The following is a 22,884-nucleotide window of genomic DNA, read 5'->3' as shown; positions in this document are numbered from 1 at the left end:
CACTGGACCACCAGGGAATTCCTGCAAGTGACAGATTCTTATCTCTTGTTTGTTTGAAATTTTCCATATTAAAGGTTAAGTTTTAAAACGATGTTAAATAAAATAGATTTTTAAATGTTAGTGTTTGTATACAGTAAGTCTACACAGAAAATTCTAGAGGATTTACAGACAAAATATTAGAATGATGTAATTCAATAAGGTTTTTGAATACAAAATTGCTCTATAAAAGTCAATAGTGTTACTATACCCCAGCAATAACTGAATTAAAAAAAAATTTTTTTTAAAGAAAAGGATGTGTAAAATGAAACTAAAACTATGAAAAGAAAACTTCCCTCAGTAGGGGGAAGGATTTCTTTTGCAATATACAAATAGCAGAGATCATTAACAAAATTTGATACATTTGACTATGTTAAAATTAAAACCTAGAGGACAAAAACCCCATAAACAAAGACAAGTGTCAACCTAAGAGAAGGTATTTGCTATATACATACGGGTTAAATGAATAGACTATTTAAAGGTGTACACATCATTGAGAGAAAGAAAATCCAATAGGAAATTTTATAAAAGATAAGAATGGGCAATTCACAGAAGAGGAAATAAGGTTTAATGAACATGAAAAGATGCACCACCTCTTTAATTTACATTTAATTTAAATGTAAATTATAGTCACACCCTTCACAGGCAAAAAATAAAAGTCTGACTACATCTAGTGTTGGTGAGAATTCATCACTGCTAACGAGAGTGTAAATTGGTATAATTTGGCCAATAGTAGTACTCCTACTGCATGATCCAGCATATATCTTAAAGACATTCTTGCATATATGCACAAGGATACCCATAGAAGGATATATTTTATGTAACAGTAAAAAGTTGGAACAATCCAAATGTTCATCAGTAGGGAAATGAAAAAAAGTCTATATTGTATATTAAAAGTGTATATATTCAAGGAAATACCATAGAAGAGTTAAAACAAAGATCATCAAAGAGTAATGTTGAATGAGAAAAGTGACTTGGGGAACATTAGTGCTATAAGTTTATGTAAATTAAAATACCCCCAAACAGCACTAAATGTATGTATCTATACACATATTTAAACATGATCAAAATAAAAAATGGCTTTGAATGATCACCATAAAATTTATAATGGAAGTTGTCTATGTGGAGGGAGGGAAATGAAGCAGAGGAAAACGCAGACCTCAACTTTATCTACGATGTTTAATTTCTTATGAAAAATCTGAAACGAAAATGGAAAAGTTAATATTTGTTAATTCTTGGCAATAAGTACACAAATGCTTGTTTTGTAATTATCTGCACTTGAATAAAAAATTAAAATTTTGAAAATTAAAAAAACGAAAATTTATTGGAGTTCAGTCATGGTGATTTTCTTAAAAAAAAGGCTAAGTTGTCTGGTGGATACAGAAGACTCTTGCTGGTTTTATTTTAGGTTTTATGCCAATTTTTGAATTTGCAGTTGGGTAAGAATAAAAATCTTATAAATTGCACCTGAAATGAAAACTGATTAGTTAGCTGATGACAGAAGGAATCACCTTTAACGTAAGGGAATTTCGTGATTTTTTTCGGGGTTTGGGTCCCAGGGCTATTTTGTACATTGGGGATTGTGTAATCTGTAGTAATCATCCAGCCACGAGGAGTTTGGAGGATTCTGGGAAGCATTTGTTTTGTTTAGTAACCGAGGGAAAGATTCCACTTAGTCCTAGAGGGATATGTGTTCTTTTTTTAACATCTTTATTGGAGTATAATTGCTTTACAATGGTGTGCTAGTTGCTGCCGTATAACAAAGTGAATCAGCTATATGTATACATATATCACCATATCTCTTCCCTCTTGCGTCTCCCTCCCACCCTCCCTATCCCACCCCTCTAGCTGGACACAAAGCACTGAGCTGATCTCCCTGTGCTATGCGGCTGCTTCCCACTAGCTAGCTATTTTACATTTGGTAGTGTATATATGTCCGTGCCTCTCTCTCACTTCGTCCCAGATTACCCTTCCCCCTCCCTGTGTCCTCACATCCATTCTCTACCTCAGTGTCTTTATTCCTGTGCTGCCCTTAGGTTCTTCAGAACCATTTTTTTTTGTTGTTTTAGATTCCATATATATGCGTTAGCATACGGTATTTGTTTTTCTCTTTCTGACTTACTTCACTCTGTATGACAGACTCTAGGTCCATCCACCTCTCTACAAATAACTCAGTTTCGTTTCTTTTTATGGCTGAGTAATATTCCATTGTATATATGTGCCACATCTTTATCTGTTCATCTGTCGATGGACACTTAGGTTGCTTCCATGTCCTGGCTATTGTAAACAGAGCTGCAATGAATATTGTGGTACATGACTCTTTGAATTATGGTTTTCTCAAGGTAGTGGGATTGCTGTGTCATATGGTAGTTCTATTTTTAGTTTGTTAAGGAACCTCCATACTGTTCTCCATAGTGGCTGTATCAATTTACATTCCCACCAACAGTGCAAGAGGGTACCCTTTTCTCCACACTCTCTCCAGCATTTATTGTTTGTAGATTTTTGATGATGGCTATTCTGACCAGTGTGAGGTGATACCTCGTTGTAGTTTTGATTTGCATTTCTCTCATGATTAGTGATGTTGGGCATCCTTTCATGTGTTTGTGGCAAATCAGTATATCCTCTTTGGAGAAATGTCTATTTAGGTCTTCTGCCCATTTTTGTATTGGGTTGTTTTTTTGATATTGAGCTGCGTGAGCTGCTTGTATATTTTGGAGATTAATCCTTTGTTAAAATTTGCTTCGTTTGCAAGTATTTTCTCCCATTCTGAGGGTTGTCTTTTCATCTTGTCTATGGTTTCCTTTGCTGTGCAAAAGCTTTTAAGTTTCATTATGTTCCATTTGTTTATTTTTGTTTTTATTTCCATTTCTCTAGGAGGTGGGTCAAAAAGGATCTTGCTGTGATTTATGCCATAGAGTGTTCTGCCTATGTTTTCCTCTAAGAGTTTGATAGTGTCTGGCCTTACATTTAGGTCTTTAATCCATTTTGAGTTTATTTTTGTGTATGGTGTAAGGGAGTTTTCTAATTTCATTCTTTTACATGTAGCTGTCAAGTTTTCCCAGCACCACTTATTGAAGAGACTGTCTTTTCTCCATTGGGGATATGTGTTCTTAAGGTAGAGTATTTTAAATATTCAACTGCTGAAATGCTTTAAAAAGAAATTCCATTAAGTAGCATTCTTGAAACTGCTTCGTCAAACTTAGTTAAAATTTTCAGTTAGAGTTTGTGACGTAGATGGATTTTTCTAAACAAAACCGTTTCTCAAGTTTTAGTAATAAAAAGACTGGGAATTTACCTTATTGTAGGTCTTAGGGTAGGGTCGCTTGGACTTTCACTACTAGGTACTATGCTTTAGAAATGTATGTTTAAGGAGGTGAGTTTGATTTGGGGGAGTTTATCTTTTATATTTACGTTTTAAAATTTGTTTAAATAAACGTAGTCTTTCTAGAAGTACGATTCATAATATTTTTGCTTATCTCAGGTACTGTGCCGGTGGAGAGGCAGCTCAAACGAATTTGGAAAAAATAGTTGTGTGTTTTCCTTCCACACACTTGTGTATACGGAGAATTTTTACATTGATAGTGAGTTATTCGTAAAAGTTAAACCAACTTTACTTTCTTAGTCTCTAGTTTTGTTCTGATATATCTACACTGTGGTATTGAGAATGATACTCAGGGGACGAGCCAGTATGTTCAGAATGGATTTTCTTCCCCATTTTTAATGTTATCAATATATCTTATTTAACCGAAGTAGTGATTACGTCTCTTTCTTTTTTCCCTAAAACAGCGGGACAGAAAATGCCGAAACCTCGAAAAGGGAAATATTTACTCAGCGATTTGCTTAAAATTAGCTTAGTCTCTGACGTCACTCGCGCAGAAGCAATTTGTCTTCATTCGGCCACCGTCGCGTCAGCGTTACGGGGTATTTTGTCCGTCTGCCGCCACCGTCCCAGATATTAGTTGCCGAGTTCCAGGGCAGGCGAACGTGTGTTTCGGGGGTGCCGGCTGGCGTTGCCGGCACCATGGAGTCCCCTTTTAGTCCGGGACTCCCTCACCGGCCGGATGAAGAGTGGGGTGAGTGGGATCTGAGACTGTACCAGGGGTGGCTTCAGGTTTCTTCCTCCTTACTTCCGCGCATTTGTGGTGACAGGTGTGGACGAACCTTGCCGGGGGAGCGAGGGCCACTCGTTGCTTCCGTCCGTGGTCCTAGTAGAGTCTAGCAGAACCTGTCGGTTTCTGCCCTGGGGACAGCGAGCGTAAAATGTTGCCTGATTGGAATTACTATCGTGTTTCACCGCTTCCTCTGGGAAAGTACCAGGTGATGATTTTGTGGGGCGAAAACGACGTCATTAGGAAGCTTAGGGCAGGATGGCTGTGACCATCAAAAAGGCTGCAAGCTATTTTCTCAGAGTGTGGGATGTGGGAGATGCTTGCCATGGAGTGTACGTGTACGTGTTTGGTTTGTGTGAGAGAATGTGAATCCTCATCTCGAAGCTTCCACTATTGATCGAGGCTGATGCCCATCTTGGCAGAGAAGCAAAGCACCCCAGCATCTGACCCCAGGTCCCTGATTACGTAGACCTAACGCTTATACACGGGTATAATCCTGATTGCTCTCCGAATACAACTCTGAATTTTCTTGTTATGGATATTTTGTTTGGCTTTGTGGTCAGGAAGAGTGGAATGGAATGTAGTGGAAATGAGAGTGGAGAAGCTTTATCATCTGAGTGTTTAGAAGAAACTTATATTCCTCCCTTGTTTGCCAGACATAGTACTAATACTGTTCTTGGGCTTCAGTATGAATTTGGGGTTGTATACGTCCCTGAATGTGTCCTGCGGTGAACCTACACCCTTCACTAGCTTTAAAATTTGGGGGAAACCCAGACTGACCTTCATTTTTTCCCCCTTGGACCATCGTTCTCAGTAGCAAGAGTGTAATCTCAATTCTCTTTGTTGAACTGAAGTCCTCATTTGATTTTCCAAGGGCAGAACTTCTCTTAAATTATATAGTGTTAGAGATTTATTTCAGTCCTTGGATAGGTTTTCTATGAGTTGTTGGAAAAACGTTAGACTATCTCTTCCAAATGTATTTTCCCAAGCCAAATGTAGTCGTAGTAATAGGAACAGTTGCCGTTAAGCACTTTATTTGTGTCAGGTGCCCTATTTAGCTCTTACATCCCAAGCCAAGTGTAGTCGTAGTAATAGGAACAATTGCCGGTAAGCACTTTATTTGTGTCAGGTGCCCTGCTTAGCTCTTACATGCATTATCTTATTTAATCCTCCCAACAGTCCAGTGAGGTATTGTTATTTTACAGATGAGGAAACTGAGGCTTAGAGAGAACGAACGCTCAGAGTCTTATAGCTAGTGAGTGTCAGAAACAGGATCAGAACCAGGTTTGTCTACCTCCAAAGCCTGTGCACTTAGTCACTATTCTATATTGCTTTCCTAAGTTATTTCTACAGATTTGATTTTTACCAAGACCCCCCCAGTTATTAACAAATCTACTTCAGTATACTGGGTTGTTATGATCTGTTTTCTCAGCTAGTCAACTATTATATTTTCATGATGTTTCTTAAACTATAACTGTGAGGCACTTCCTGATAGCATTATTATGTCTTCTGATACCCAGGCTGCATTTTACTGACTAATCTGATCAGTTGACTCCTAGTCTTAATGTTCTTTAACAGAGCTTTCAGTTCTTTGTAGTAGGTTCACTGACTCAGCTCAGGTACCTTGCCCTGCCCCTCCCTGAACATGCCCATTTCCCATGGTTTTCCAAGCTTCTCTTTTCAAACTGTTAACAATCTTTTCTTAGTGGAACACTTTAATTCTGCCTCCTTAAGTGTTCAGTAAGTAGGATAGATTTTGCAGGCACTGGAGTGAAAGGTTACTGTTTGCTAACATTTCTCAGTAGAATATGGACTCTTTTTCTGGGAGTTGCCATTTTGGGTGTTCAAGTACTTCACTGATTTATTTGACTTTTTTTTTTCTATATTAGAAGCTAGCTAGTTAAAATTTTAAAAATCAGGTTATGTAATTAGTACTTGTGACTCTTAACAACTTTGTATAATTAAAAATGGCTTACTCAGAACAGCCTATGATGGGATGTGCATCCCACGTGCATTTTCCCTTTATGTGGGGTGATGAAATTTTGAACGGGCCTATAAACATTTTCTGTAAAGGTCTAGATAGTAAATATTTTAGGCTTTTGTGGTCATGTGGTCTCTGTTCTGACTCCTCAGTTCTGCCAGTTGTAGTACAAAAGCAGCCATGGACAATGTAAACTGAGCATGACTGTGTTCCAAAACAACTTTATTTATGGATGCTGAAATTCTATTTCATGTAATTGTTTTTAATACTTAATAGAGTTTACTTTTAGTACAGTTTTAGATTTACAGAATAATTGAGGGGATAGTACAGAGTTCCCCTGCCCCCCAAGTTTCCCCTATTGGTAACATCTTGCATTAGAGTACATTTGTTACAATTGATAGGCCAGTATTGATACATTATCATTAACTAAAGTCCATAGTTTATATTAAGATTCACTCTTGTTCATTCTGTGGGTTTTGACAAATGCGTAATGTCATGTATCTACCATTACAGTATCATATGGGATAGTTACACTGCCCTAAAAAATCTGCTGTGCTCCACCTATTTGTCTCTGCCTCCCTCCTCCAAAGCCCCAACAACCACTGTTCTTTTCACTGTCACCTAGTTTTGCCTTTTTCAAAATGTCATATTGTTGGAATGATAGAGTACGTAGCATTTTTAATTTGGCTTCTTTCATTTAGCAAAATGCATTTAAGATCCCTCTATTTTTAATGGCCTGATAGCTCATTTCTTTTCAGCACTGAATAATATTCCATGGTATGGATGTACCACAGTGTCTTTTGGGCTCCCATAACAAAATACCTGGGAAGCTTAATCAACAGAAATTTATTTTCTGACAGTTCTGGAGGCTGGAAGTCCAAGCACAGGTGCCAGCATGGTCAGGTTCTGGTGAGACTTCTCTTCCTAGCTTATAGATGGCCACTTTTTTTTGCTGTGTCCTCATGAGGCAGAGGGGTGGAAAGGGAAGGAGGGAGGGAAGGAGGAAGAGGTGGGGGAGACAGAGAGGCAGGTAGGTAGGTAGACCTATCTCTTAGTCTTATAAGGCCACAGTTCTAGTAGATTAGGGCCCCACCCTTGTAACCTCATTTAACCTTGATTACCTCGTAAAGACCACCCTACCTCTGGGTGCAGTCATCTTGGGGGTTCAATATATAAATTTTGGGGGGGACACAGTTTGGTCCATAGCACACAGTTTGTTTATCCATTTACCTGTTGAAAAACGCCTTGGTTGCTTCTAGGGTCTCAAAACCAGTTAAAGACAGACTGAGGCCAGGAAAGAGGGCCAGGCATGGGGGACAAGAGTGACAGGTTCCGGCTTATAAAGGGCTTACATGCAGTGAAGGGGCAGCCACAAACTGTTCTCCAGTGATGGACACTGCACAGAGAATTAAAATTGGTTGCTTTCAAATGTTGGCAGTTATATATAAAGCTGCTGTAAATATTAATGTGCAGTTTTTTTTTGGCTGCACTGTGAGGCTTGCAGGATCTCAGTTCCCCGACCAGGGATTGAACCCGGGCCATGGCAGTGAAAGCGCCAAATCCTAACCACTAGACCACCAGGGAACTCCATTGCAGCTTTTTATGTGGACGTACGTTTTCATATAAATTGGGTAAATATCAAGGAGCATGAATGCTGGATCATACAGTAAGAGTATGTCCAGTTTTGTAAGAAACTTTCAACCTGTCTTCCAGAGTGGCTGTGCCATTTTGCATTCCCACCAGCAGTGAATGAACATTCCTGTTGCTCCAGTCCTGCCAACATTTGGTGTTGCCAGTGTTTCAGATTATAGCCATCCTGATAGGTGTGTAGTGGTATCTCATTATTTTAGTTTGTAGTTCCCTGATAACATGTGATGTGGAGCATCTTTTCATATGCTTTATCTATATGTTTTTAAAGGAAAGGTCTTTTAAAAAATATTTGTTTATTTTATGTTTTGGCTGTGTTGGGTCTTAGTTGCGGCATGCGGGATATTCGTTGTGGCGTGCAGGCTTCTCTCTCTAGTTGTGGTGCTCAGGCTCTAGAGCATGTGGGCTCTCTAGTTGCGGCATGTGGGCTCTCTAGTTGTGGATCTCATGCTCAGTAGTTGTGGCACACAGGTTTAGTTGCCCTGCAGCATGTAAGATCTTAGTTCCCTGACCAGGGATCGAACCCATGTACCCTGCATTGGAAGGCGGATTCTTAACCACTGGACCACCAGGGAAGTCCCCATATGCTTTATTTGTCATTTGTATATCTTTCCTTTCCTCTTTCCTTCCTACCTCCCTCACTCCCTCCCTTTCTTTTTCTTACAATTTGCAAAAGCCACTTTTTTTTTTGGCCGCACATTAAGATATATGTACCAAGATCAGAAGCTTCCATCTGCCACTGTGGTTTCTTTGATAAATTCAGTGTCTTCTGTGAAAGTTCTCTGTACCCTCCTGCGTTGACCAAAACCTGACTCCCCTGATAACACGGTTTTCCCTAAAGTCCTAGTGAATGGTAGCTCTTTTCATTCTCAAAACCTTTTCTCCATTAGGGCCTCTGAAAGTGGGTTAGTTATCTTCCTTGTTCTTCATTGCTACTTTTAGATCATTCTCCTTTCATCCTCCCTAAAAATATCCAGGCTTAAATTTCACATTGTCTCACATGCTGTCCTCTACCTCTCCCTCTTATAGTCATCTGGTGATTTCTGGTTCACTCTCCCTCACTTTTTGAAAAAGTTTAGTTCCTAGCTTATTGTCACTTTCTTTAACACTCCTTCCATCATGATTCTTGGTTGATTTCAGTATTCTCAGAGAAGATCCTTCAAATACCCTGACCTCTTGTTTCCTGGGTCTCCTCTCCACCTTCCACCCTGTCTCAGGCATTTTCTTCCCCAATCATAAACCTAAACCTTGTCAGTACTAGTAACATAATCTCAGTTCCAACATCCCACTCTGACCATCACCTTCTGTCTTACCAGCTCACTCTCTTTAGTACTCCAATTCCAGTGGTACCTTCAACACTGCTGAGATTCTGCCATCTTTTCACTGTCCCTCGTCCCCTTTATGTTATCACTTTCCCCTTATCCAGTTTAAATTCCATGGACAATCTCTGTAATCATTCCCTCACACCCTCAATATCCTTGTCTCTCTCTTGTTTTGTAGTTCTCTCTTTGATCAACTACAACCTTGGCTAAATCCAACTCTGTCTACTCCATGAATGCACTCAAGTAGCTGAAAGTGGCTAAAAAAGAAAATTCAACCATGCTGATTGGTCTCACTTTAAATTTATGATACTAACCTGAAATAGACCATTAAGTATTACCTGGCTGATCGTATTTCCTTGGTCCTCTCTCTCTGATGATCGTTTTTATAAAGGCTCTTCTCTCCTCAAACCTCCAGCACCTCCTCCTGCATTCTTTGAATCAGAAGAGAACTGCTGCAATCTCCTACTACCTCATCTACGCGTGTACCAGTATATTTGCCTTCTCTTTGTTGGTGGGAATGCTAGAACCGATCACTTCTATATGTGCTTTAGACCCCTCCTTCTTTGTTTTATTTTTAATTAATTAATTAATTAATTTTTGGCTGTGTTGGGTCTTCGTTGCTACTCACGGGCTTTCTGTAGTTGCAGTGAGTGGGGGCTACTCTTCGTTGCGGTGCGTGGGCTCCAGGTGCGTGGGCTTCAGTAGTTGTGGCTCATGGGCTCTAGAGCACAGGCTCAGTAGTTGTGGCACATGGGCTTAGTTGCTCCATGGCATGTGGGATCTTCCCAGGCCAGGGCTCGAACCCATGTCCTCTGCAGTGGCAGGTGGATCCTTAACCACTGCACCACCAGGGAAGTCCCTAGACACCCCGCCCCCACCCCTTTATTCAAGAATATTGCTCAAGCTCTTCCTTCTGTTTCCTGAATCTTCATTTCCATCCCTACATGTAGTTGCTTCTCCTGTCTAGAGTGAAAAAGAAAGAAAAACCCCCAAACCCTCTTTAGATGTTACTTCCCTTTTAGCTTCAACTACATTTCTCTTTTTTATTTTACAGCAGAATTCTTTTTTAAAAAACGTCCATGTTCACTGACTCCACTTTCTCTTTTTTCACTGTCTCTTGAACACAATGCAGTCAGGCTCCACCACTCCACCAAAGCTGCTCTTTCTAAGGTCACCACTGTTTTCCAGTGGCCATTTCTCATCTTACAAGAAGTAAAAGAATAAATAAATGGTCAAAGCAGCAGTCAGGTGGGAAAGCTTGTTGAGCAAACAAAAACTAACAGCTACCATAGTTTACTACTGTTAGGAGAAATCTATATAGTAGGTAGTGTGGGGTTGGTGAAAAAGATATAGAAGTAGGTAGTAAATTTTAGAGATACTTCATAGGTAACCAATGCCACCAATGTCACCACTTTCTCATGGATCTTTCTCAGATATTCTGTAGTATACAAGTGTATTTATCAACCCACTCTCAGTTTTTTTAAGTATTCACAAACCACAGAAAAGTTAAAAAAGATCAGTACAGTGTTAACCTGTATTTCCCTTATCTAGACTTACCAACTGTTAACATCCTGCCATGCTCACTCTTTCTGTCAGTATTACCCACACTTCTCTCTTCTCTCATTATCTGAAAGCAGGCTGCAAATAATATGAAACTCCTAAACACTTCACTGTGTATCTCCTAAGAACAAGGAAATATGTATTTTTAAAAAGCATGAATTCATGCTAATACCCACAGTTCCAAGCCAGTACCACAGAGTCCTTTCTCACCTTCTTGCATTATATACTTTTATTTCTCTTTTCCTACTGTGTAAATCCTGATTCCCAATAACATCCTATGTTTTTATGGGCTCACTTTAGCTGCTCTATTGAAAATATACTGAAAGAGGGTCAAGGGCAGAAGCAGAGAGACCATTTGGCGGCTACTGCCTCAATCCAAGTGATTTATGATGAGAGCAGTGGAGATAATGGAAGTGGTTGACTGTGGATGTATACACATACACATATGCATATGTATATACCCATGTGTATATATATATGTATATTTCTTTAAATAAATTTCTTAATTTTCTTAATTTTATTTTTGGCAGTGTTCGGTCTCTTCTGCGCACGGGCTTTTCTCTAGTTGTGGTGAGCGTGGGCTTCTCATTGCGGTGACTTCTCTTGTTGGGAAGCACAGGCTCTAGGCGCACGGGCTTCAGTAGTTGTGGCACATGGGCTCAGTAGTCGTGGCTCGCGGGCTCTAGAGCGCAGGCTCAGTAGTTGTGGCACACGGGCTTAGTTGCTTCGCGGCATGTGAGATCTTCCCGGACCAGGGCTCGAACCCGTGTCCTCTGCATTGGCAGGCAGATTCTTAACCACTGCACCACCAGGGAAGCTCCCCATGTATATTGTTTATTCAAAATTTAAGTTTTGGAATAGTTTCAAACCTACAGAAAAGTTATAAGAACTGTGCAAAGAACTGTTGCATGCCTGTCAGATTCCCTGAGTGTTAAATTTTACTGCATTTGCCCCATTTCTCCTTCTTTAGAGAGAGAAAAAGAGAGTGAAATGTGTTGTTAACTCATTACCCTTAAATACTGCAATGTGTATCCCCTCCTCCCCCAAACAAGGTTACTGTCCTATATCACTGCCATACACTCCTTGCAGTCAGGAAATGAACATTGATACAGCGTTACTATCCAATTCACAGATACCATTCATATTTTACTATATGTCTTAATAATGGCTCTTTTTCCTTTCTAGTCTGGGACCCTACCTGCAAACACACATTACTTTTACTTTTCATGTCTCCTTAGAGTTTTTCAACCTGGGATGGTTGCTTGGTCTTTTCCTGTTTCTTGTATTCTTGACAGTCTTAAAGAGTACAGGTCTTTTGTTCTGTAAGATGACTCTAAACCTAAGTCTATATACTGTTTCCTCATGACCAGAATCAGGCCATGAGTCCGTGACAGGAATGCTAGAGAAATGATAGAGGCACACTATGTTGACCTGTTCCAAGGTGATGTTCACCTTGATCAGATTGTCAAGTTAGTATCTGCTGGATTTCTCCACTGTAAAGTCACTATTTCCCCTTTTACATTTGATTCGTATTGGGCTGGCCAAAAAGTTCCTTCGGGTTTTTTTGTAACATCTTATGGAAAAACCTGAACCAACTTTTTGGCTAACCCAGTATTTTGGGGGAGATAATCTGAATGCCACCAATGTCCCATTCCTTACTAAACCTTCACTTACCAGCCCTGGCCTCCATTGATAACTCCAGCTTATATCGAGTACCACTCTAATGCCAAATGGTGATTCTCTCTTAACATTCTGTGTACATTTATTAATTGACATTATACTGTAAGAAAAAGCTTTCTCTGTTTCTTTGTTTATTTCTTTATGAGCTCACTAATTCCTGTTTGATTCAGTGGGTTGTAATCTGGCTTTATTTTGATGCTCAGATTTTCTGAGAATTGACCAGTAAGAGTCCATTCATATCAGCTCCTTTGTTCTTTTGATATGTTTCCGTCATTCTCTGAGGATTTCCTTGTTTTCTGGCACAACAAGATTTTCCCAGGCCTATTTTGCACTTTCTCTGCCTAAGCCCTGGAATCAGCTCTTTCTCTAAGGAGCCCTTTAGTGGACTTCCGTTTAGTAGAGGATGGTATTCAGTATCCAAGGTCTGGAAACATACGATTTTTCAGTGCTGGTGGGATGTCTTCGTTTCTAGGACCTGTTAGCAGACAGAACTAGGACATACATGTATGTATATGTGTACACACATATACAAACATCTATAATTCTTTCTGTGTATGAATATTTTAAGAAAATGTGTTCGTATTAATACTTCTAATTCCAGTGCAACATCTTAGGGTTCTTTTATTCTCTTCCCTTTTCACGTTTCTAAATCCTTTCTCAGAAAGTGAGAAACCTAGCTCTAATATATTTTATCATTTGCTCCATCAATTAACACATTTGTTCGGTACTATCACTCTCCTAACCACTCAGGCTGCTTCTTACATCTGCCACTCTGTTCCTCCTCCCACTGCTCCATTTTTTTGGCATCTGAGGCATGCTGCCACCTCCACAAGGCACCTCCCCTCCTGTATCATCCTATTTCCTTGGGTACCAGGCACATTGCCACAGAGGATGACACACACAACCCCACCACCCTCCTTGCTCTGCTGACATCTCTGTTGGGAAGAGTAGGGAAGGGAAGGAAGAATGGAAAGGAAAGGTAAGATGCCACATTACCAATACATACTTTGAAGACAGAGCTGACAGGATTTACTGGTAGATTGAATACAGAGAGTGAGGAAGTAAGCAATGACTCCTAAGGCTTTTGACCTGAGCTCCTGGGATAATTGAATTGTCATTAACTGAGATGAGGACGAACCAGTAGGAGGTTCGGTGAGGGATGATTTGAAGCTCAGTTTTGGATGTGTTAAGATTGAGATGCCTTTTAGATATCCAAGAGGAGAGGTAGAGTACTCACTGTGTACATGCGTCTTGAGGTATGGACTGGAGATGTATATTTAGGAATCCTTGGCATATAGATGCTATTTAAAGCCATGAGCTCAGCTGAGATCACAAAGGGAGTAGAATAGATAGAAAAGTTTGCACTAAGCCCAGGGACAATTTCATGTTAAGAAGATGAAGAATAACCAGTAAGGTGCCCAGGGACAATTTCATGTTAAGAAGATGAAGAATAACCAGTAAGGTAGGGCCAACCAGTAGGGTGGGAGGAAAACCAGGTGAGTATGGTAATTTGGAAGCCAAGTGAAGAAAATGCTTCAATTAATATGAAAAGATCAACTGTTTCAAATGCTGTTGAGAGTAAGATGAGGACCATGAATTTACCATTGAATTTAGCAGAGGAGAAATCATTGGTGACATAATACCTGATGTGTATGTGTGTGTATGTGTTGGTGGGGGAAGCTTGGTTTGAATAGGTTCAAGAAGGAAAGGGAGGAGAGAAATGAGAGGCAGCAGATAAAGAACTCTTTCAAGTTTTCGCCTGTGTATAAGGTACATAGCCACAGTCATCTATTTATATGGGTTTTTTGTTTTGTTTTGCTCTGCAGCTGAGTTTAAGGTAGTCCTTTTCTGAGAGTTATATGAATAACCTTTCATTATCACTACACACAAAAAATGTGCTATGTACTATTTTGTTTTAGGCTGGTGAAATGTTTCTACCATTGGCCAAGTAGGTGAGAGACTTGCAGTGTAGTTCTTATATATGTGAAGTAGGGAAATCACCAGAGCAAATTTCAGTGGCATGTTAGTAGGGAGTACAAAGGCAGACTTAGATTGGGAAACTCTTCAAAGTGCTTGAAGTTCTGAAATGTTAAAGAAAATAAAGGCACATTACAGATTATACAGTAATCAGTCTTCTTTGGCCTTATCAGCACCTTGACCTGTGTTCATATATTTCTCAGTTTATAAGGAAATCTTATTAGGAATTTGGAACATAGTTAGATTTGTTGAAATAAATGAAATGGTTTAGATGAGTGAATTCCTTGTTGTTTGGATAGAAAATTGGTTGTACCTCTAACTTAAGGCAAGGATGGCAAATACCTGGTACATGTGTTGCCATATTCCTCTCCTGTCATCACCGCTGATCAACCATGTCACTTTTTTTTGTGCTGAACCCAGATGAAGCCTCAGAATTTGTGTTAGTAATGTTCCAGAAAGTCACTATCAATTAGTCCAACATGAGAGGACATAAAACCTGTTTTTTAATCCCTGGTATAATGATTTAGTTCACAAGATAAAAATTGTGTGGAAAACAATACATATGTTAGAAACCAGCTTTGAATTGGTTGTCATTCACACTCCTAGAGTTTATCAGTAATAGTAATGGCTAATGAGAAACCCTAATAGAGCCGGCATAAGGATACAGCGCTTATTCTTTTGTCAAAACATTGAATTAACAGTAAATATCTATTCTTTTCTTTTGTCCAAAGATTCTGCCCTCTTTGCTGAACTTGGCTATGATGACCTGCAATTGGATGCGGCAAATGAAACTTATGTAAGTATTTATTAGAGGAGAAATGCTGAATGATGTGATATTTAATCTTTAATTATTGCAAGAAGATTTCAGGATAACACGTTTAGGCTAGTTATTTAAGTTTAAATAACTTTTAAGATTAAGTATGAAAGTTAGTAGCCATTTTGTAGTCAGTGAATGTAGGATTGTAGAAATTGCATTGGTCTTGGTATGAGAAGACTTGTATTCTAAGTCTGCCTTTGGCCCCAGGGGTCTTTTTTTGGTTTTTACAGATATTTAGCTGCATAAGGGAAACTGTGATGTTAAGGAGTATGTGTGTCATGGATCTAGTTAAGAGAACTTACCAACTTCCTTTTTTAAAGTTATGTATCCTTAGTGTTGAAAGCTCTGAAACTTAGAAATGTCCTTATTTTTTGCCTTTGGGTGGTTAGAAGTATGCGTAAAAGCTATTATTACAGCACTTTAAGTTCTCAAAAATATTTTACATTTTTTTTTCTTTTCTGGATTAGTATATGTGAAGCTGTTTGGCCTGAACTCTTACTTTGTCTTATTCTTTAATGGGTGAGGTGCTGTTTGACTTGGGAAGTAGTTCAAGTGAACAGAGTGATTTTATATGCATATCAATCAGGTTGAATATTTATCACTTATTTTTTAAGCCCTTATTAAAAATAAAGCTTGCTTAGTGAGTTTAAGACAAAGAAAAAATTTAAAAAATATCATGTGTTTCACTCCCTTCTATTGATTCATGGTAAAACAACTGCTAAATTATTCTTGTTTTACCATGAATCAATAGAAGGGAGTGAAACACATGATATTTTTTAAAATCAATGCATGAGGTTTTAATGGTTTCATTTACTCTGTGAGATGCTTTACAGTGTTGTCTGTTGATTAAATTGGCTTTTAATATTGGCTGGTTGCTTAAGCAACTGGCATTTTTTCATAACCTCCAGAGCCTAACATCGTCAAGAAACAATATAGTAAATTTGAAAGATTCAGGGAAATATGATCCTGATTTTATAACTAACATTCTGTCACTCAATCTTTCAGTTCCTTAGTTTTTCTGGTATAAAATAAGAGATTGGATTAAATGGTTTCAGACAGCCCATTCTAGCTTTAAAACAGTCATTCTTCTTTCACATGACTGTGCAAGCTTCCCTTGAGAAGTCATTGAAGAACTAGAGTATATAAGTACCAGTATGTTTTGCTTTACATAAAATGGGTCTGTGAAATTTCCAACCAGATAAAATTCTTATGCTGTAAAATGTATTTGACTTTTTTGTCTGAAGATTGAGTATGAAGCATCCTCGAAGTAGGTCATGCCACTGTTGAACATGTTAAAAAGTATTGCGAGCACTCAGGCAAATATCCTTCCTCAGTTTACTTAGATTAAGAAAGTTTGAAGGTTTTTCGTCGCTGAAAGTGTGGGGCTGCTTAATTTTTTGATAGCTAGATTCCAATATGAGAAAAAAGCAAAGGAGATTGATTTAAAAGGTGGTTCTTTCATAATTTAAGTAGTTTTTTCTTTTTTTTTATGTGAACTTTCACACATTCTCTTTATATAATTTGCAATAATATTTACTCAGTTTAGGGCAGTATAAGAAAAGTTTCCCTTCTCTCCTTCTGTTACGTTCTCAATAAAAATAAACCACAGAATAGACATTTGAAATGATAATATTCTAGAAATTATTACCAAATTGTTGTTATTGATAACTAGATTAACCTTTACTTTTTTCCTGAGGCTTGCTTTCTTGCTGTTTTATTATCTGTCACATTAAGTTAATATTGACTACTTTTTAACTTTGTTGTACTGTTTATATATTAAGTTTACTTCTGTTCTTACCTCTGTAACCTTAAACATTTAAAATAGTTGTGGTACTGTCTTAATCTTAAACTCATATGAGGGCTCTGAAATCATGTGGCAGTTCTTCATTAATATATATGGTATAAGATGGTCATCCAGATGACCCAGAATATGATTATATTTAAATTTAAAAATTGTCATCTGAATGAAAAGAAACTAAGAGCCCCTCTAAGAAGTTTACTGACCCCTGTTTGAGAAACTTAGTTTTATCTTCTAGGATTAAAAAAAAATTTAGAAATTTTATTTTAGAAATATGAAAAGTACAGAACAGTAAAAAAAAAAATAAAATTACCCATCCTCCTATGGATCTCTTCCTTCTCCCATAAGCATTTTAATATTTGGTATATTTGAAGTTTCAGTTACAGTCTCTTTATGATTCCTGCATGTCTTTTGGATACATCTATATTCTTTCCCTTGTATATAGAGATGATATTGTAAACAGGCATTTGCTGTGACTTCTTTTCCTTAATGGCAATGGGAAAACTTATTTTGCTGGATCTCCTTTATGACAAAACACATATTTTGTGACTGTTGTAAAGGTCCATTTCCACTGAAAAGAATGAGACCAACTGAATCTTTCAGATAGATGTTGACTTCAATACCTCCTTCCTAGCTGTTACTACTGTGCTTAAAATAACTAAATTGGTTTATCTCTAAGCTATCCAAGATGTATTTTCAAGATGAACTGATTAACTTAGAAAGTTACTTTTACTAAGTTGGGTAATCACAATTATATTATTTATGGCAAATTGCATCTGTTAGTTTGATTTCTGGATGTATATATTTTAATCTTGTAATCTTTTGCTGATTTGAAACCTACAGGAAAATAATTTTGATAATCTTGATTTTGATTTTGATTTGATGCCTTGGGAGACAGGCATTTGGGACATCAACAATCAATTCTGTACAGGTAATGATGTATTTCATTGATAAAACATTTAAATGGGTCCATATTATTTTGTAGTTTGGTAATAGTCAAAATTAGGTGGGGTTACCGGGCCACTTTTGTAGGCCAAAAATTTCCAGGGACTACATTCTATTTTGGTGTAGCAAGGCATACGTAAATTTCTTGCCAAAAATAGATATAAAGAATTTCATAGTTATGTGTTAGTCACATAATGAATAAAAATTTTATTATTCAGAAATATTGATTTTGAATTATATGTAATATTCTGTAAGAGATTAACCTATCTGAGAATTAGACAGAATTTAGGGAATCAAAGGGAAGAAGCTTGGGATTATTAGAACCTAGGAACTTAGTGTAGGGGTCCCGTGTGTACACATCTGAGAAGGAGGCCCTACCTGGCTAATGCTAGTATCTTTAAGGGGCCCAATGAGGTGGGTTTTAGGTGTGCTGAAAAAAGCTGGAACCTGGAGCAAACTGTCCCTTCTGGGATGAAGCTGATGGGAGGATGAAGAAATCCCTTCTTCCCTTCCCTGTCCCCTAGTATCCCCTATAGACAGGACCTAAAAGGAAGCCAGCTGAGATATGTATTAATAATTTGCATCACAGACTATAGAAGGTAGACTTAGAGCTGAGAGACAATGTGTAAATAACCAGCACATTTCCCCATCTAAATTGCAGTCCTCCCCACTGCTGCATTTCCTTTTCCCTTTCATTTTATGTATTTGTATATCTTGCTCAATTCCTGTCTTCCCTCACAGAATAAGAGCTACACAAGGCCAGTGTTCTGGTTCCTACCATTGTGTAACAAACTACTCTAAAACTTAGTGGCTTAAAACAATAACCATTTTATTAGGCTCCCAGAATCTGTGGGTTCGGCATTTGGACAGGATGCACCAGGAATTGCTTGTCTCTGCTCCATGGTGTCCAGACCTCATCTGGGAAGATTTGAAGGCTGAGGTAGCTTGACACTGGGGGCTAGAATTACCTTAAGTTTTCTTCACTCACATGTCTGATGCCTGGTCTGGAATGACTTGAAGACTAGGACTGCCAACTTGAGTGCTTACACGTCACCTTCCTATATGGCCTGGCTTCCTCACAGCCTGGTGGTCTCATGGTAGTCAGACTTCAAAGGCTCAAATGTGAGTGTTTCAACACACAAAATAGAAGCTGCATTGCCTAATGTAACACAGCCTTGGGATTCACATAGCATTACTTCCATACTCTGTCAATTGAAGAAGTCATAAGCCCACCTAGATTCAAACAGAGGAGGAAATAGTGGCTACTTCTTGATGGGGAAGTGGCAAAATCACATTATAGATCATGAGATATGGTAGATATTTTGCACCTAACTTTGGAGAACACAGTCTGCCACAGAGATTCTTCTCTTCCCCATTCCTACCCTGTTATAAATTTGACACCTAGGAACACCTAGGCTATAGTTACTCAGCACATTTTAAAAAAATACATAGTTCAAAAGATAGGAACATTTTTGTGTTTTAATTGTATTGTCAAAAATGCTTTCCACAATAATTCTTTCCTGTTTCTTATGTTTTAAAATTATTTTGGGGGGAGTCTATAATTTTGCATATTGCATAATATTCAAAAGGTACAAAAAGTCTGTAGAGTAGAAAAGTGTCTCTTTTGGCTCTTGTCCCTCAGCCACCAAGTTCTGCTTCCCAGAGACAACCACTGTTATCAATTTCTTATGTTCATCCTTCAAGAGAGTTAATGCAGATGCTAGTAGTACAATAGTATACACATGTATAATTTATTACACAAATGGAAGCATACTAGATTTACTATTTTCTGCTCTTGAATTTTCACTTGATGATATATTTTGGTGACCTTAGCTTCTATATCATTGAATTTTAAAAGCAGATTTTACCTTCTTTCTTATTCATTTCGTTCTGAGTTTATATTGTTCAGTGGGAAAATTTTTGCCCCTTGTTTTTCAGTTAAAGATATTAAGGCAGAACCTCAGCCACTTTCTCCAGCCTCCTCAAGTTGTTCAGTCTCATCTCCTCAGTCAGTGGACTCTTATTCTTCGACTCAGCATGTTCCTGTAAGTAACCAGTCTTTTACAGTGATTTTGGTTACAGTGGAATCTGGAAAATATGTATGTGTGGGAGGCAGTTAACATTTATTAAGTGCTAATATAAGTCCTGTTATCTCATTTAATCCTGAGGAAGCTGAATCTTGAGGAATGGCCTTGAGGGAGCTAGAAAGCTGTTAGTCTCTTTGGTTTTGCCCTCCTTCCCTTATGTTCTTGTCTTCATAATTTCATTGTTTCATTGCACCGTACCAGTACCCAATATTTTTTTTGTTTATTGACTTACTGCCTTTTCTCCCTGCTACACTCTTTACTCCCCGTTAGAATATACATTCTTTGAGGACATGGAAGACTGTAAGATGGTCTGTTTCTGTAACTCCTTAGCCATGTAACCTAGAATGGTCTCCTTAGTTCAGGAAAGCCTAGTACTACCTTTTGAATGCGCTAATAAGGTTTTTTACAAAAGCACCTTAAAAATGCTTCTGCTCTTCATCTAGACAAAAGCTCTGAGGCCAGGAAAAGGATGTACCAAAGGGCTTAGGTATTTTTTGGAATAGGAAAAGGAAAAAATACAAGAAGAAAAATTCAAATTACTGTTTCAGTGAATTATATCTGCTGGAAATTGAGGTATCTTCATTCTGGCATAATTTCCATATAGTCAGTTACTAAATCCTGATGATTCTATCCACTTAGTATCTCTAAGATTCATCTTCTCCACACACACCAGGCCATCGTCACCTCATCTGGATTAAGGCAATAGAATTTTGACTGGTCTCTCTGCCTCCTAACTCCCCAAACCTTTCTTAGCAGAGGAATCTTCAAAGAGAAATTTTTCAAAATCACAAATTTGATAGTGCCAGTTTTTTGCTTAAAACCTTCCCAACCCTTACAAGGACAAAATTTAAATTGCCAGTGTACTAGGCCTTCCATGTTCTGGCTCCTGTTTACCTTTCCAGTCTTGTTTCTCACTATCCTTCCTGTTCCTACCTTCACACTCCCCTTAGGTTTAACCCTGAGAGCTTCTGTGTGCTCCAGTCATTCAACAACTGTGCCAGGAACTGTGCCAAACACCGTCCGTGGACAAGAGCAGCGAGATCTCTGCTCTTACCATTTTAGGTTTTTGTACATGCTCTTCCTTCTGCCTGAAATAGCCTCATTTTCTTTCTTCTTTGAAAACTCCTATTCATCCTTAAGTCCCAGTTCAAAAATTACTTTCTCTATGAAGCTTTTCTCTGATTGCCGCTCTTGGCAGTCCTCTGTGGTCCCACAGTTTCTCCAATGATTTAATTTTAAAAACTTAATTTACTTTTGAAGTCAAAAGTATTAATATATAACAAGGTATATTCACAGAAGCCTGAGTTCTGTCCTACTCTTTCCTTTCCATCCTTTCTTACACAAAAGGTAGCATACTACATACCCTGCTCTGCACCTTGCTTATTTAACTTAGAGGTAACTCCAATTTCAGGATATAGAATCATTCTCATTCCCTTTTATGGCTGCATAGTGTTCCACTGTGTGACTATATTATACTTTATTCAGTGATTTCCTTGTTGATGAACATTTGTGTTGTTTTTGGTCTTTTCTGGACTCAAACAATGCTGTAATAACTATGTACATAAGTCACTTCATATTTTTGCCAGGATATCTTGGCAAAGATATCCGGTTATACTCCTAAAGAGAGATTGCTGAGATCGGGGTGAATACTTTTTTAATGTTACTGTTTATTGCCAGATTTCCCTCCACAGGTTGCACGGTTGTGTATTCTGACCAGCAGTATGTAAGAGGGCCAGTTTTCCCTTCATCATTACACAGCATGTTTTGTTTTCTGTTTCTTTTATTATAAGTGTGGTTAAACATCTTTTTGTATATTTCATATGTCTAAGGCCTATTTGCATTTCTTTTTATGAACAGTTCAAATTTTTGTCCACTTTTCTATTGGATTGTATTGGTCTTTTTCTCTTCAATTTTTAAAGTGTTTTATTACATATTAGGATTATTAGTGTTTAGTTTGTGAAATAAGTTACAAGTGTTTTTCTCCGATTTGTCATTTGTCTTTAAGCTTTATTTTTGGTGTTTATTTTCTCCATAGCTGAATTATCAATCTTTTATTGCTTTTTGTTGTTGTTACTCAAAGGAGGGTTTTCACCACTCATAGGATATAATATTTTTATTCTTGTTTTCTTGCTTATATTAACTTTTTGTTTTGAAAAACCTTAAACTTATAGAAATATTACAAGTACATTACAAAGAACTTTTTTTTCCCTCAACCATTTGAGAGTAAGTTGCCAACTTGATGCCTTGTCACCCCCAAATACTTCAGTGTCTACTTCCTACAAGCAAGGATATGTCTTCTAGCCACAATAAAACCATTAAAATCAGGAAATAAATGTTTATACCATACTATCATCTAATCTTCAATTCCCATTTAGATTGCACCAGCTGTCCCAAAGATGTCCTTTAGTGAGCGGAAGGATCTAGTTTAGAATCACGCATTGCATTTGATTGTCTTGTCTCTTTAATCTCCTTCAGTTGAAACAGTTCATTCTTCCTTGACATTCATGACCTTGTCACTTTTGGAGATTAAAGACTAATTATTTTGTAGAATGTCCCTCAGTTGGGTTTGTCTGATGTTTCTTCAGGATGAGATTCAGGTTTTGTATTTGTGGCAGGAATATCACAGAAGTGATGCTGTGTCTGTCTCATTTACTTCTGATGTGATGGCACACAATTTTTATTTGTCCTGTTACTGATGAGGTTCACTTTGTTCATTTGATTAAGGTGGTGTCTGCCAGGCTATTCCACTGTGAAGTTGCTCTTTCTTCCTTTGCCCAAAATAAGTATTTTATGAGGAGGTACTTTAAAACTCTGTAAAAATAACCTGTTTCTCATCAGACTTTAAATTTATTCATTTATTTGTTTATATCAGTATGGACTCATGGTTTCCTAGTTTATTCAACAGATTATAACCCATTACTATAA

General features: G+C 38.0%; 1 protein-coding gene across 2 annotated transcripts in view; it reads left to right on the top strand.

The window, feature by feature from the left end:
- Window positions 1–3,976: 3,976 nt before the first annotated feature.
- ATF6 (activating transcription factor 6) overlaps window positions 3,977–22,884 on the top strand; it is a 221,298-nt gene continuing 202,390 nt past the window's right edge. Inside the window, exons 1-4 of one of the 2 annotated variants that reach the window (XM_089912087.1) lie at window positions 3,977–4,109; window positions 15,044–15,108; window positions 17,771–17,858; window positions 19,811–19,917. In XM_089912087.1, the coding sequence (XP_089768213.1) occupies window positions 4,058–4,109; window positions 15,044–15,108; window positions 17,771–17,858; window positions 19,811–19,917 (312 nt within the window). In that variant the 5' untranslated portion in view covers window positions 3,977–4,057. The remainder of the gene's footprint in view (window positions 4,110–15,043; window positions 15,109–17,770; window positions 17,859–19,810; window positions 19,918–22,884) is intronic. The other variant, XM_022565564.3, reaches the window with a different exon arrangement.

This window comes from Delphinapterus leucas, chromosome 1 (assembly GCF_059928025.1).
Source record: "Delphinapterus leucas isolate spDelLeu-1000000601 "Yukka" chromosome 1, BTC_Dleu_Yukka2, whole genome shotgun sequence".
Classification (NCBI taxonomy): Eukaryota; Metazoa; Chordata; class Mammalia; order Artiodactyla; family Monodontidae; genus Delphinapterus; species Delphinapterus leucas.
Note: the sequence above shows the minus strand (reverse complement) of the source record. Positions and strands in the feature narration are given on the sequence as shown.